Source organism: Mandrillus leucophaeus, unplaced genomic scaffold (assembly GCF_000951045.1).
Source record: "Mandrillus leucophaeus isolate KB7577 unplaced genomic scaffold, Mleu.le_1.0 Scaffold1010, whole genome shotgun sequence".
Taxonomy (NCBI): domain Eukaryota; kingdom Metazoa; phylum Chordata; class Mammalia; order Primates; family Cercopithecidae; genus Mandrillus; species Mandrillus leucophaeus.
Genome location: NW_012098211.1, coordinates 164,731 through 178,154, shown reverse-complemented (window position 1 = coordinate 178,154; position 13,424 = coordinate 164,731). Strand labels below are relative to the sequence as shown.

Below are 13,424 nucleotides of genomic sequence, written 5' to 3'. Positions count from 1 at the left end.
AGGCTGAGGCAGGAGAATGGCGTGAACCCGGGAGGCGGAGCTTGCAGTGAGCCGAGATGGCGCCACTGCACTCCAGCCTGGGAGACAGAGCGAGACTCCGCCTCAGAAAATAAATAAATAAATAAAATAAAATAAAATAAATAAGTAAATTTTAAAAAAAGAGAAAATGGTCCCCCACAAATCTCAAAGCAAATAAAAGACATTAATTTACAGAGAGGAATCTCTACAAATCCTAAGCAGGCAAATAGAAAAAAAACATGATTAAAAAGATAAAAGGAAACATTCAAAAGCAGCCAGAGGAGAAAAAAAGACATATTACTTTCAAAGAAACAACAATAAGTGGGAGAAGGACTTTTCATCAGAAACTACAGAAGACAGAACCCCATGGAATGACATTTTTCATGTTGAAATGAAAAAAATCTGCCAACATCGAATTCTACCTACTGAAATATACTTCAAAACTAAAAGTTTAGGGTTCTAGAAAATGGCAGCAATGGCGATGACATCACTTTTAAATCTTCCCGCATCATCACATACCAACGGAGCAAGCAGGTAACAAAACCAAAAACTCAGGGGCAATAACACAACTACATGATAAAATCCTAGCAGAGACAAAACAAGACTTCCAGCAAGACTCCTCAGGAAAAAAGACATAACGTCCAATTTTGAGAACAAAAAGAAGATATCAATTAAATCCTACAGATATTAAAAATAAAATAATATTATAAACAACTTTATGTCAATAAAGTTAACAGCTAGATAAAACTGACAAATTTCCTCAAAAGACACAAATTACAAAAATCCAAATTATCCTATATCTGTTAAAGAAATTAAGGCAAAGAGAATCTACGGCTAAGTTATTAGAATAGATAAGAAAATTTAGGCCTTGTGCAGTGGCTCATGCCTGTAATCCCAGCACTTTGGTATTCTGAGGTGGGACGATCGCTTGAGCTTAGGAGTTTGAGACCAGCCTGGGCAACATGGTGAAAGCCCATCTCAAAATTTTTTTTTTAAAAAAAGAATGGATAAGAATATTCAGCAAGAATGTGGGATACAAAATATAAAAATCATTCTCATTTCTAGCAGCCACAAACAGAAGAGACAAATTTTGAAAAGATACCATTTATGGTTGCAATAAAGGATACAAAATGCCTAAAAATAAATTTAACAAAAGATGTGTAAGTGGAAAAAACTATATATCTTTATGAAAGTTATTAAAGAGGCCAGGCATGGTGACTCACACCTATAATCCCAGCACTTAGGGAGGCCGAGGCAGGTGGATCACCTGAGGTCAGGAATTCGAGTCCAGGGTGGCCAACTTGGGGAAACCCTGTATCCACTAAAAATACAAAATTAGCTGGGCATGGTGGCATGTGCCTGTAATCTCAGCTACTGGAGAGGCTGAGGCAGGAGAATCTCTTAGAACCTGGGAGGCGGAGGTTGCAGTGAGCCAAGGTCGTGCCATTCCACTTTAGCCTAGGCAACAGAATGAGACTCTGTCTCAAAACAAAACAAAAACCAAAACGACAAGAAAAAGAGAAAAACATTAAAGAAGTCTTAGGCAAAAGGGACACAGACCATATTCTAGCTTTTATTTGAAGTTCAGGAGTACATGTGCAGGCTTACTATATAGGAAAACTCCTGTCATGGGAGTTTGTTATACAGATTATTTCATCACCCAGGTATTAATCCCAGTACCCACTGGTCATTTTTTCTGCTCCTCTCCCTCCTCCCACCCTCCATCTTCCCATAGGCCCCAGTGTCTGTTGTTCCCCTCTATGCATCCATGTGTGCTCATTATTTATCTCCCACTTCTACATGAGAACATGCAGGTTTTCTGTTCCTGCATTAGTTTGAAAAGGATAGGGCCATATTCATAGATTGGGATATTCAGTCCATTGAAGATGTCAGTCTCCCAACTGATTTATAGCTATAATGTGTACTATAATTCAAACAAATACTAACGGTTTGTTTTTTGTTTTTGTTTTTGTTTTGTTTTGTTTTTTGAGATGAAATCTGGCTCTGTCGCCCAGGCTGTAGTGCAAAGGCGCGATCTCAGCTCACTGCAACCTCGGCCTTCCAGGTTCAAGTGAGTCTCCTGTTTCTTACCTCAGTCTCCCTAGTAGCTGGGATTACAGGCTCATGCCACCACGCCTGGCCAATTTTTGTATTTTTAGTAGAGACAGGGTTTCCCCCTGTTGGCCAGGCTGCTCTCAAACCCCTGACCTCAGGTGATCCACCCACCTCGGCCTCCCAAAGTGCTGGGATTACAGGAGTAAGCCTGTAATGAAATTTGATAATCTATTTTAAATCTTATTTGAAAGAGCCAAAAGCCAAGATACTCTTGAAGAACAAGATGGGTAAGTTACTTTAGCAGACATCTAGCAGATAACTAGAAAGCCATAGTAATTAAGACAGACTGGTTTACACAATTACACCGTGATAAACAAATTAAATAATGACACAGAATAAAGAGGCCAGAAACCAACTCTCCTTTACATGGAAATTGGATTCATGACTGAATTGTAACTGCAGATCTGTGAAGAAATGATGGGCTCTTCAATAAGTCGTACAGGAAAAATTGTTATCCTTATGGGGGAAAAAGGAAGTCAGAGCTCTACCTCATACCATAGAAAAAATTTGATTTTGAATACTTAAATGTGAAAAAATAAAACCGTAAAAATTTTTAGAAGAAAATATCAATCACGAGAATGATTTTTTTTTTTGAGACGGAGTCTCCCTCTGTCACCCAAGCTGGGGTGCAGTGGTGCGATCTCTGCTCACTGCAACCTCCGCCTCCTGGGTTTAAGTGATTTTCCTGCCTAGGCCTCCCAAGTAACTGGGATTACAGGCACACACCACCACACCCGGCCAATTTTTGTATTTTTAGTGGAGATGGGGTTTCACCATGTTGTCCATGCCGGTCTTGAATTCCTGACCTCAAGTGATCCACCCATCAGCCTCCCAAAGTGGTGGGATTACAGGCGTGAGCCACCATGCCTGGCCTTCCAAGAATGATTTTTTAAGCTCAGAAGGTGAAATAAATACAGAAAAATGCTGATGAATATAACTACTGCATTTGTTTGCTAGTGCTGCATAACCAATCCTAATTTAGCAGCTTAAAGTCATTTGTTAGCTTGTGGATCTGTAGGCCAGAGGCCCAGGCGTGGTGTGGCTGGGCTTTCCACTTGGGGTCTTGCCAGCTTCAATCAAGGTGCCGGCAGGGCTGTGTTCTCACCTGAAGCCCTGAGTCCTCTTTCATGCTCACATGCTCGTGGCAGGTTCATCTCCCTGAAGTTGTGGGATGGGGTCCTTGTCGGCTATCAGGCAGGAGCTGCTCTTAGTTCCTGGAGGGCATCTGCACGTAACCTCCTCCATCTTCAAAGTCAGCCTTGGCCAGGCACAGTGACTCACTCACAGCCTGTAATCTCAGCACTTTGGGAGGCCAAGGCATGCGGATCACTTAAGGTCAGGAGTTCGAGACCAGCCTAGCCAACATGGTGAAACCCTGTCTCTACAAAAAAAAAAAAATACAAAAATTAGCTGGGCTTGGTGGTATGCGCCTGTAGTCCCAGCTACTCAGGAGGCTGAGGCATGAGAATCACTTGAACCTGGGAGGCAGAGGTTGCAGACAGTGGAGATTGCACTAGTGCACTCCAACCTGGGCCACAGAGTTAGACCCTGTCTCAAAAAAACAAAACAAAACAAAACAAACAAACACACACACACACACACACACACACACACACCAGCCAGATTTGCTTGCCAAGTTTTCCTGCAATTTGAAACTCTCTGAAGTTTTCTGTCTCTGGTCCCTAGACGCCAGATTGAAGGGATCATGTGATGAGTTTGGGCCCACCTAGATAATCTCCCTCTTGATTAACTCATATGTAACCAATTAGTAATCCTAGTTACACCTGCAAAATTTCTTTTGCCATATATGCAGCATGATTACGGAAGTGACATCCTGCTATATTCACAGGTTTTGTCCACTCTTCAGGGGGGCATCATAAAAGGGCGAGGGATAGTGAGAATTCTGCCTACCACAGTTACATTATAATTAAAAACTTCTATTCTTCAAATGACACAATAAGGAAGTAAAAGGGCAAGCTACAGAATGGGATGTAAGATTTACAAAACACATAACTGATAAGGGAGTTGTTTCTACAATACACATTTAATTTACTTATTTAGAGAGGATGTCTGCCTCTGTCACCCATGCTGGACTGCAGTCGTGCAATCATAGCTCACTGCGATTTTCATCTCCTAGGCTCAAGTGATCCTCCAACCTCAGCCTCCCAAAGTAGCTGGGACTACAGGCTCATGACACCATGCGCGGTTAATTTTTATATTTTTTGTAGAGACGTGGGTTCCACTATGTTGCCCAGGCTAGTCTCGGACTCTTGGGTTCAAATAATCCTCTTGCCTCAGCCTCGCAAAGTGCTGGGATTACAGGTATAAGCCACTGCATCTGGCAAAGAATATATATTTTAAATCTTACATATTAATAAGAAAAAAGACAACAATAGAAAAAGAGACAAATGAAATAAACATATTTTCACAGAAAAAAACTTAAAATATCAATAAATGTATGAAGACATGTGTATTTTTTCTTTATTTTATTTATTTTTTTTTGAGATGGAGTCTTGCTCTGTGGCCCAGACTGGAGAGTACAGTGGCATGATCTCAACTCTCTGCAACCTCTGCTTCCTGGGTTCAAGCAACTCTCTTGCCTCAGCCTCCCAAGTAGCTGAGATTACAGGTGTGCGCTACCACACCCAGCTAATTTTTGTATTTTTAGTAGAGCAGGGTTTCACTATATTGGAAGGCTGGTCTCGAACTCCGGACCTCAGGTGATCCGCCCATCTTGGCCTCCCAAAGTGTTGGGCTTACGGGCATGAGCCACCACACCCGGCCATGTGTATTTTTAATTGTGGAAAAATTGGGTGTCCAGTGCTTGGTCTTCCCTGCTCTGGGAAGCTCAGGTGACTCTGCCACAGCCTGTGTTACTCTGTGACCTGCAGGTACTGGGGGATCCACAGGGAAGACACTGGGACATCCTAGAAGCTGGGAAATCAAAAGAAGAGTGAAGAATGCAACCACACATGGATGGATGGTCTTTTCCATAACACAGTGCCTGCCTCTCAGGCTCCAATTCCAAAGAGAATCATTTACAAGTTAATTTCTGTCTCCCGGGTTGATAATTGTCCCTAACCATCACTTGTTGCCCCTCAAAGGAATTGTCTACATTCCCTATCTCCTCCTTACCCTGTGAAAAAGGGTATGTCAGCTTCTGTAGCCCATTGGGAGGTTGGGAAATCACTGACTCTCCCCTGCCCCAGACATTAATACATCTGTATGCCTTTTCTTCTATTAAAAATAAGTGAAAACTGGCTCACGCCTGTAATCCCAGCACTTTGGGAGGCTGAGGCGGGTGGAGCACGAGGTCAGGAGATCGAGACCATCCTCGCGAACATGGTGAAACCCCGTCTCTACTAAAAATACAAAAAAATTAGCCGGGCGTGGTGGCCGGCGCCTGTAGTCCCAGCTACTGGGGAGGCTGAGGCAGGAGAATGGCGTGAGCCTGGGAGGTAGAGCTTGCAGTGAGCCGAGATCGCGCCACTGCACTCCAGCCTGGGGGACAGAGTGAGACTCTGTCTCAAAAAAATAAATAAATAAATAAGCGAAAACTCAGTAAGACACCATTTTACCCCACTGTATTAGCAAACCTTTAAAAATCTGACAATTTCAAGCCTTTCCAGTGAATCATAGTGTTACTGGTGGTGAATCCATAGGAGGCTGCAGTAACCTCAATTCTTTTTTTTTTTTTTTTTCAGATGGAGTTTCGCTCTTTTTGCCCAGGCTGGAGTGCAATGGAGGGATCTTGGCTCACTGCAACCTCCGCCTCCTGGGTTCAAGCGATTCTCCTGCCTCAGCCTCCCACATGGCTGGGATTACAGACATGCACCACCACGCCCGGCTAATTTTGCATTTTTTTAAGTAGAGACGGGGTTTCTCCATGTTGAGGCTGGTCTCAAACTCCTGAACTCAGGTGATCCGCCTGCCTCGGCCTCCCAAAGTGCTGGGATTACAGGCGTGAGCCACCGAGCCCGGCCAGCAACCTCAATTCTTGCCTCCTCAGCAGAAATAATTTGACCAAGGGCATAATAAGGCAGAGTGAGAGCCCGAGGCCAGTTTTACAGCAGGAGTGAAAGTGTATTAAAAAACTAGTCCGGGCTCAGTGGCACATGCCTATAATCCTAGCACTTTGGGAGGCCAAGGTGGGCGGATCACTTGAGGTCAGGAGTTTGAGACCAATCTGGCCAAAATGGTGAAACCCCGTCAAACTAAAAATACAACAACAACAAAAATTAGCTGGGTGTGGCGGCGGGTGTCGGTAATCCCAGTTACTCATGAGGCTGAGGCAGGAGAATCACTTCAACACGGGAGGCGGAGGTCGCAGTGAGCTGAGATCGCGGGGCTGCACTCCAGCCTGGGCGACAGAGCAAGACTCCCTATCAAAACAACAACAACAACAACAACAACAACAACAACAAACTTTGGATCGGGACCAAAAGGAAGTAAAGTACACTTGGAAGAGGGCCAGGGGGCGACTTGAGAGATCAGGTGCACTGTTTGACCTTTGACTTGGGGTTTTATCTGTTTATCTATATCTGTTGACACAGTTTCAGGGTTTTACATCCCTTCTCCCCTGATTCTTCCCTGGGGGTGGGCTGTCCACATGTGCCGTGGTCTGCTAGCAGTTGGGCGGTGAGCATGCAGTGTGTTTACTGGAGTTGTGCGCATGCTCACTTGAGGCATTCTTCCCCTACCAGGTGAATGTCCCCAGAAGTTAAACTCCACCATTTTGCCTCTTAGTGTGCATGCTTGAGCCCACTCTCCCAACTCCTGAGATCTTACTGGGAAGCTGCTGATCACCAGTTTCAAGTTTTTTCTATTAGGAGACTGCCTTTCCCTGGTGCAGGCTGTGACCCATTATTAGAGACAGTTTAACAACTGCCTGATAGTTGGTGACATTACTGGTGGGGGGGGTGGGGGTCGAGCCCTCTCCTGCCCCTGCTCATGCCTGACTAGTTACCTGTAACAATAGGAACTCACGTACTTGTGACACAAATTTAAATTAGTGCAACCTCTTTGGATAACAAATTGTGATGATCTATAAAGTTGGAAATGTACACCCTCTACAAGCCAAGAGTTTCATCCCTGGGTATGTAATTGACAGAAATGCACACATGGCTGGTTACAGTGGTTCATGCCTGTAATCTCAGAACTTTAGGAGGCTGAGGCGGGAGGATTGCTTGATCCCAGGAATTCGAAACCAGCCTGGGCAACATGGCAAAATCTCCCCTCTACAAAAAAATACAAAAATTAGTCAGGCATGGTGGTGCGTGCCTGTAGTCTCAGCTGCTCAAGAGGCTGAGTGGGGAGGAGCAATTGAACCCAGAAGGTCAAGGTTGCAAGGAGCTGTGATCATGCCACTGCACCCTTGCCTGGGTGACAGAGTAAGACCCTGTCTCAAAAAAAAAAAAAAAAAAAGAAGAATAAGAAGAAATGCATGCACATGGATGTCCAAGCCAGAAAAACAAACCTGGAGACAATGGGAAATAATTTAAATGTCCAGCAACAGTAGAATGTTGTAAATAAATTATGTAATAATGTGTAAATAAATTATAGAATACTTTAAAGGTAATCACATGGTTCTATTTCCTAAAGTTGGTGGATCCCACAACACAGGTGTTTGTTTCACTCTTCCATCAAGAAGTCTTTCCAACTCCTCTGTCCCTTCCCTTGACCAGAAGTCAGAGGTGGACAAGCGCTTAAAGATCAGGAACTCACCCCTCGGCTTCACAAACAAGGGGATGAGGTAAGGAGACACATGTCAGGGCTTCCCTTGACACCCTCCTCTTTGTCTGCATAGGATGCCCTCCTCTTTTCCTTCTCAGTACCCATCTGTCAACATCCTCTTCATCTTCTAAGGCCCTTCCTCTGAATCCTTAGAGATCACCCTGGTCAATTTACCTTTTGAGAAACCAGAAGTTCAGAGAGGTTGAAGGATGAGCTTAAGGCATGCAGTCACTGAGAGGCAGCCTTGGCTCTCTGGAATCTGTGCTCTCTTTATCAGCAACATCCAGAGCTAATTTATGTCTGTAGCCATAGCACACTTGAAGACAGTTACTTATAAACAGGAGGTGCTCAGTAAATGCCACCTCCTCCCTCCGGGTCTTTACTGAGTTTAAACAAGAGCTTTATAAAACTATGGCTACTTTGATGCTGCTAACATAAAAATGACCGGCAGATGGCAGCATTTAGCTTTCCCAGCTCTCAACTTTGCAATTGCCAGTTTAAGGCGAGAAAAGTTGGTTTTTCTTTTCCGTTCTCCAGACTCCGCTTGTTGTAAGTACATGCCAAATGCCCACTGCTCCCATTGGAAACTTCATCCTACTACCCGCTTGCTGAAAAAGCATCTTGAGCATCTGCAGAAGCTCTGGTTTGAGACCTGGTGACAGGAGGGGATACATGGACATGCAATGAGAACATGAACGCGGTTTTTTTGTTTTTTTTTTGAGATGGAGTCTCACTCTGTCACCCAGACTGCAGTAGAGTGGTGCAATCTCAGCTCACTGCAACCTACGCCTTGTGAGTTCAAGCGATTCTTCTGCCTCAGCCTCCTGCGTAGCTGAGATTACAGGCGCCTGACACTATGCCTGGCTAATTTTTTGTATTTTTAGTAGAGATGAGGTTTCACCATGTTGGTCAGACTGGTCTTGAACTCCTGACCCTCAGGCGATCCGCCTACCTTGGCCTCCCAAAGTGCTGGGATTACAGGCGTGAGCGGCCGTGCCTGGCCAAACATGAAAGTTTTTCCTCTCCATAGAGCCCAGTGAAATGCTGATTCCCACTACAGCCCTGGGATACCATGGGCTGCAAAGGCATCTTAGGGCTCTGCTTTTCAGCTGGGGAAACAGACTCCAAAAGGCAAGGTGATGAGCTCCAATTCACAGCAAGTTCAGATTTTCTGACTGGCAACCCTGTGCACTTTCCTGTGTTAGTTTTCGAAGGTGAAATCTACCCTGAAGGCATGTTCCACCTATAATATGCGCAGAAAGGAGGCCAGAAAGTGTTTTAAAAACCAAATGCTTCATCATAAATAATAAAGGAAAAGCAGAGAAAAGAGTGTTGGGACTCAGAGAAGCAGACTGCACAATTTTCAGGGCTGGGGTGTGTGAGAAATTACCGAGTCAGAAAAGAACTGTTGAAAACAGGGGAGCTCTCGCCCTTAAAAACAGTCAAGATATGCACAAGAAAAGGAGCAATGGTGGAAATTCTAGATCAGGATGGCAAATGTATGGCTTGGGGCTGCTACTGTCTTTCACCTTCCCCTGTTGCCCGGTCCCCATGCCCATGACAGACATCAGTAATCAATCATGGGATTCTTTTCCCTTGAGCTCAGGGCCTGACCAGAATCCACTGTGCACAGTGCGCCAGGCTTCTTCTACCAACTCGTAGGAGATGGCACCAGAGGAAGTCTGTTGCTCCTCCTCACTCTGCCCTATTGCCTCCCTGGTGGCCACAATTTATTGTGCACTTACTGTGTGCCAGGAGTTGTGCTGAGCTCCTTACACATACTTTCCATTTAATTCACTTACCACATTCTCAGGAGTTAGGCATCCTTCTGGTTTTACACGTAAGGAAAATGGGGCACAGAGGTGTTAAAAGCTTCATAATGGCAGTGTCAAGATTCAAATCCAAGCCCACCTGTCTCCAAAGCCCAGCCTGGGAAACTGCTAGATAGGTGGGATAAGCCAGTATGGACGAAGACCTGTGGTTTGGGCCTTGTTTAGACCTGAAGATCAAGACTAACTAGACCGCAGTGGAGCCTGAGGTCCAGAGAACGGAGGACACTAAAGATGCTTTTGTTTGTTCATTCATTCCTCAACACACGTTTATTAAGTCCCTGCTACATGCCAGACACCTTGTAGATCCTGGGGGGATAGTGGTCAAACAAGAGAGACAGAACACCGCACCCTCAATCAGGGGAGACTAACAAGCCAGTCAAATGTGTGATATGTCAGGTGATGTATGTGCTAAGGGGAAAAATGCAGGCTGGGGAGTGGTGGAGAGAGTCACATAGAGCTATATGCGGACTCAGGCCTAGGAGATAAGGGAAGGGATGACTCAGGGGCCTGAGCTTCTTGGAGTGACTGATGTATATGGAGATAAAGGCCCTAAGGAGATGGGTCCTGATGCTCTCAGGGAAAATAATGATGGTGGGGGTTGTCTGTGGTGGGGGAGGAAGGAGGGATTGCCAGGAACAGTTGGAGTTCCAGGGGTCTTCTTCACTGTGACAATGACAATGTGGCCGAGGGAGAGGGAGTCTTACCCAGAATACCCCCAGCTCCTGGGCTCTCTCCTTGCTCTGGCAGATGTGGGATGGAGGCAGAAAGTCCCACTCATGCGTCATGCATTTTTTGAGCATCTAATGAAATAAATTTCCCCAGGTGCAGTGACTCAAGCCTATAATCTCAGCACTTTGGGAGGCTGAGGCAGGTGGGTCCCCTGAGGCCAGGAGTTTGAGGCCAACCTGGCCAACATGGTGAAACCCCATCTCTACTAAAAATACAAAAATTAGCTGGGTGTGGTGGCATGAGCCTGTAGTCCTAGTTACTCGGGAGCCTGAGGCAGGAGAATTGCTTGACTCTGGGAGGTGGAGGTTTCAGTAAGCCGAGATCACTCCACTTCACTCCAGCCTGGGCAACAGAGTGAGACTCGGTCCTAAAATAAAATAAAATAAAATAAAATAAAAAGACTGGGCATGGTGGCTCATGCCTGTAATCCTAGCATTTTGGAAGGCCGAGCCGGGTGGATCACCTGAGGTCAGGAGTTCGAGACCAGCCTGACCTACATGGTGAAACCTCATCTCTACTAAAAATACAAAAATTAGCTGGGTGTGGTGGCAGACACCTGTAATCCCAGCTACTCAGGAGGCTGAAGCAAGAGAATTGCTTGAACCCAGGAGGCGGAGGTTGCAGTGAGCTGAGATGGTGCCATTGTACTTCAGCCTGGGCGACAAGAGTGAAACTCCATCTCAAAAATAAATTTAAAAAATAAATAAATAATAAATTTCATTCCTCTGCCCACTGCCAGTATCCAGCCCCACTGATGAGGTTGGGGTGAGGTGGGAGGTAACTTTTCAGCACCTGGGCCCTTACATCCAGCAGGACCATGAACAGGGACTTTCTGTGCCAGGAACAATAGAAAATATGGCAACTGGTGTTTGCCACTATCAACGAGGAACTTGGAGTTTCGCTGAAGGAGGAAGACTGTAACCGCCCAAGGGGTTTACCTTGCCTGCTGCCTCGACAGAGCCGATTGATCAAGACAGGGAATTGCAGTAGAAAAAGAGTAATTCACGCAGAGCCGGCTGTGCGGGAGACTGGAGTCTTATTATCACTCAAATCAGTCTCCTTGAGAATTTGGGAAGCCAAATTTTTAAGCATAACTTGGTGGGGGGAAGCCAGTGAGCCAGGGGTATTGATTGGTCAGGGATGAAATCATAGGGAGTCGAAGCTGTCTTCTTGCACTGAGTCAGCTCCTGGGTAGGGGCCGCAAGATCAGACGAGCCAGTTTCTCCATCTGGGTGGTACCAGCTGATCCATCAAGTGCAGGGTCTGCAAAATGTCTCAAACAGTGATCTTGGGAGCAGTTTAGGGAGGGTCAGAATCTTGCAGCCTCCAGCTGCGTGACTCCTAAACCATAATTTCTAATCCTGTGCCTAATGTTAGTCTAGTCCCCAGACAAGAAGCAGGTCTGCTTTGGGAAAGGGCTGTTACCATCTTTATTTAAACTATAACTACAAACTAAGTTTCTCCCAAAGTTAGTTCAGCCTATGCCCAGGAATGAACAAAGACAGCTTGGAGGTTAGAAGCAAGATGGAGTCGGTTAAGTTAGCTTTCTTTCACTGTCTCAGTCCTGATTTTGCAGAGGTGAAGGCAGTTTCAAAATAACTATCCATGAGTTTGTAAAATAATCCAGGATGCCTGTTGTTCATAGCACATAGCCTACTATGTGTCTAAGCTGATAATCAGCTAGACTTTGGAGAGAGAAAAATGCCAAAAGAAAATGGCCGAGGATTGCTGCTGGAGGTGTCATGGACATTAATACTGCTTTACAAGAAGTGCTGAAGACCACCCTCAGCCACGATGGCCTAGCATGTGGAATTCATGAAGCTTCCAAAGCCTTAGACAAGTGTCAAGCCCACCTTTGTGTGCTTGCATCCAACTGTAATAAGCCTATGTATGTCAAGTTGGTGGAGACCCTTTGTGCTGAACACCAAATCAACCTAATCAAGGGTGACGACAACAAGAAACTAGGGGAATGGGAAGGCCCCTGTACAACTGACAGAGAGGGGAAATCCTGTAAAGTGGTTGGTTGCAGTTGTGTACTAGTTAAGGACTATGGAAGGAGTCTCAGGCCAAGGATGTCATCGAAGAGTACTTCAAATGCAAGAAATGAAGAAATAAATCTTTGCCTCACACATAGAAAGAAAAGAAAAAAGGAAGGAAGAAAGGAAGGAAAGAAGGAAGGAAGGAAAGAAGGAAGGAAGGAAGGAAGGAAGGAAGGAAGGAAGGAAGGTAGGGAAAATGTTTCTGAAGAGGCCAACCCATATCCCCTCCAAAGTGCGTCAAGGGAGTCCCTGCAGGCAGAGTCAAGATTCTCTTCAGGAGGAAAGCTGAGAGTTCCCTAACAAGGCAATGAATGGGTAACTGATTCCCCACAATTCCACATCATAAAATGCAATGGCAATACAAATTAGCCCAGAAAAAATGTAAAGCAGGCATGTAACCATATATCCTGTTTGGCTACACATCCACATATGTGTGTGCACACACACACACACCCCTGCGGCACGTCTAATTTTGAGCAATAAACCCTGTTAAAACTGGTTGTGAAATGTACACCCAAAGTAACTAAATAAGATGATTTATTGTTTATTATTTTTTCCTATAAATCTCCCTAAAGTTGGAGGATTTCCATTAAAATGATTATTTCAGATCCAGATGTGGTCGCCCTTGTTTCTGGAGGTCATTAGATAGCAGTATTCATTGTCTACTAAAACTACTCCTAGTCCATGATACCCACATCAGGTTATTTGCATTCAAGAGAATGCTTGGCCTTCTGTGCTCCAGTGCAGAGCAGGGTGGCAGGGCTCTACCATATGCAACAACCTGCAGGGCACAGACACTGACCCTTTGGAGCTGATGCTGGTCAGTGGCCTGCACTGTGCCTAACAGTTGTGTGGGTCAGTAGGAAAGCAAACTAATGGGCTATCTCAGTGTGGTTTCAAGTTAAAAATAAAAGAATACAGGACACATCTTTGTTTTATCCAACTGGAAATTACAAGC

General features: G+C 45.0%; 1 protein-coding gene and 1 pseudogene across 1 annotated transcript in view; one reads left to right on the top strand and one right to left on the bottom strand.

The window, feature by feature from the left end:
- LOC105536409 (nuclear pore complex-interacting protein family member A2-like) overlaps nucleotides 1-11,246 on the bottom strand; it is a 34,289-nt gene extending 23,043 nt beyond the window's left edge. The window contains exon 1 of the mRNA XM_011975811.1: nucleotides 11,232-11,246. Coding sequence (XP_011831201.1) covers nucleotides 11,232-11,246 — 15 coding nt within the window. The remainder of the gene's footprint in view (nucleotides 1-11,231) is intronic.
- Nucleotides 11,247-12,169: 923 nt separating this feature from the next.
- LOC105536303 lies at nucleotides 12,170-12,534 on the top strand (annotated as a pseudogene).
- The last annotated feature ends 890 nt before the right edge of the window (nucleotides 12,535-13,424 follow it).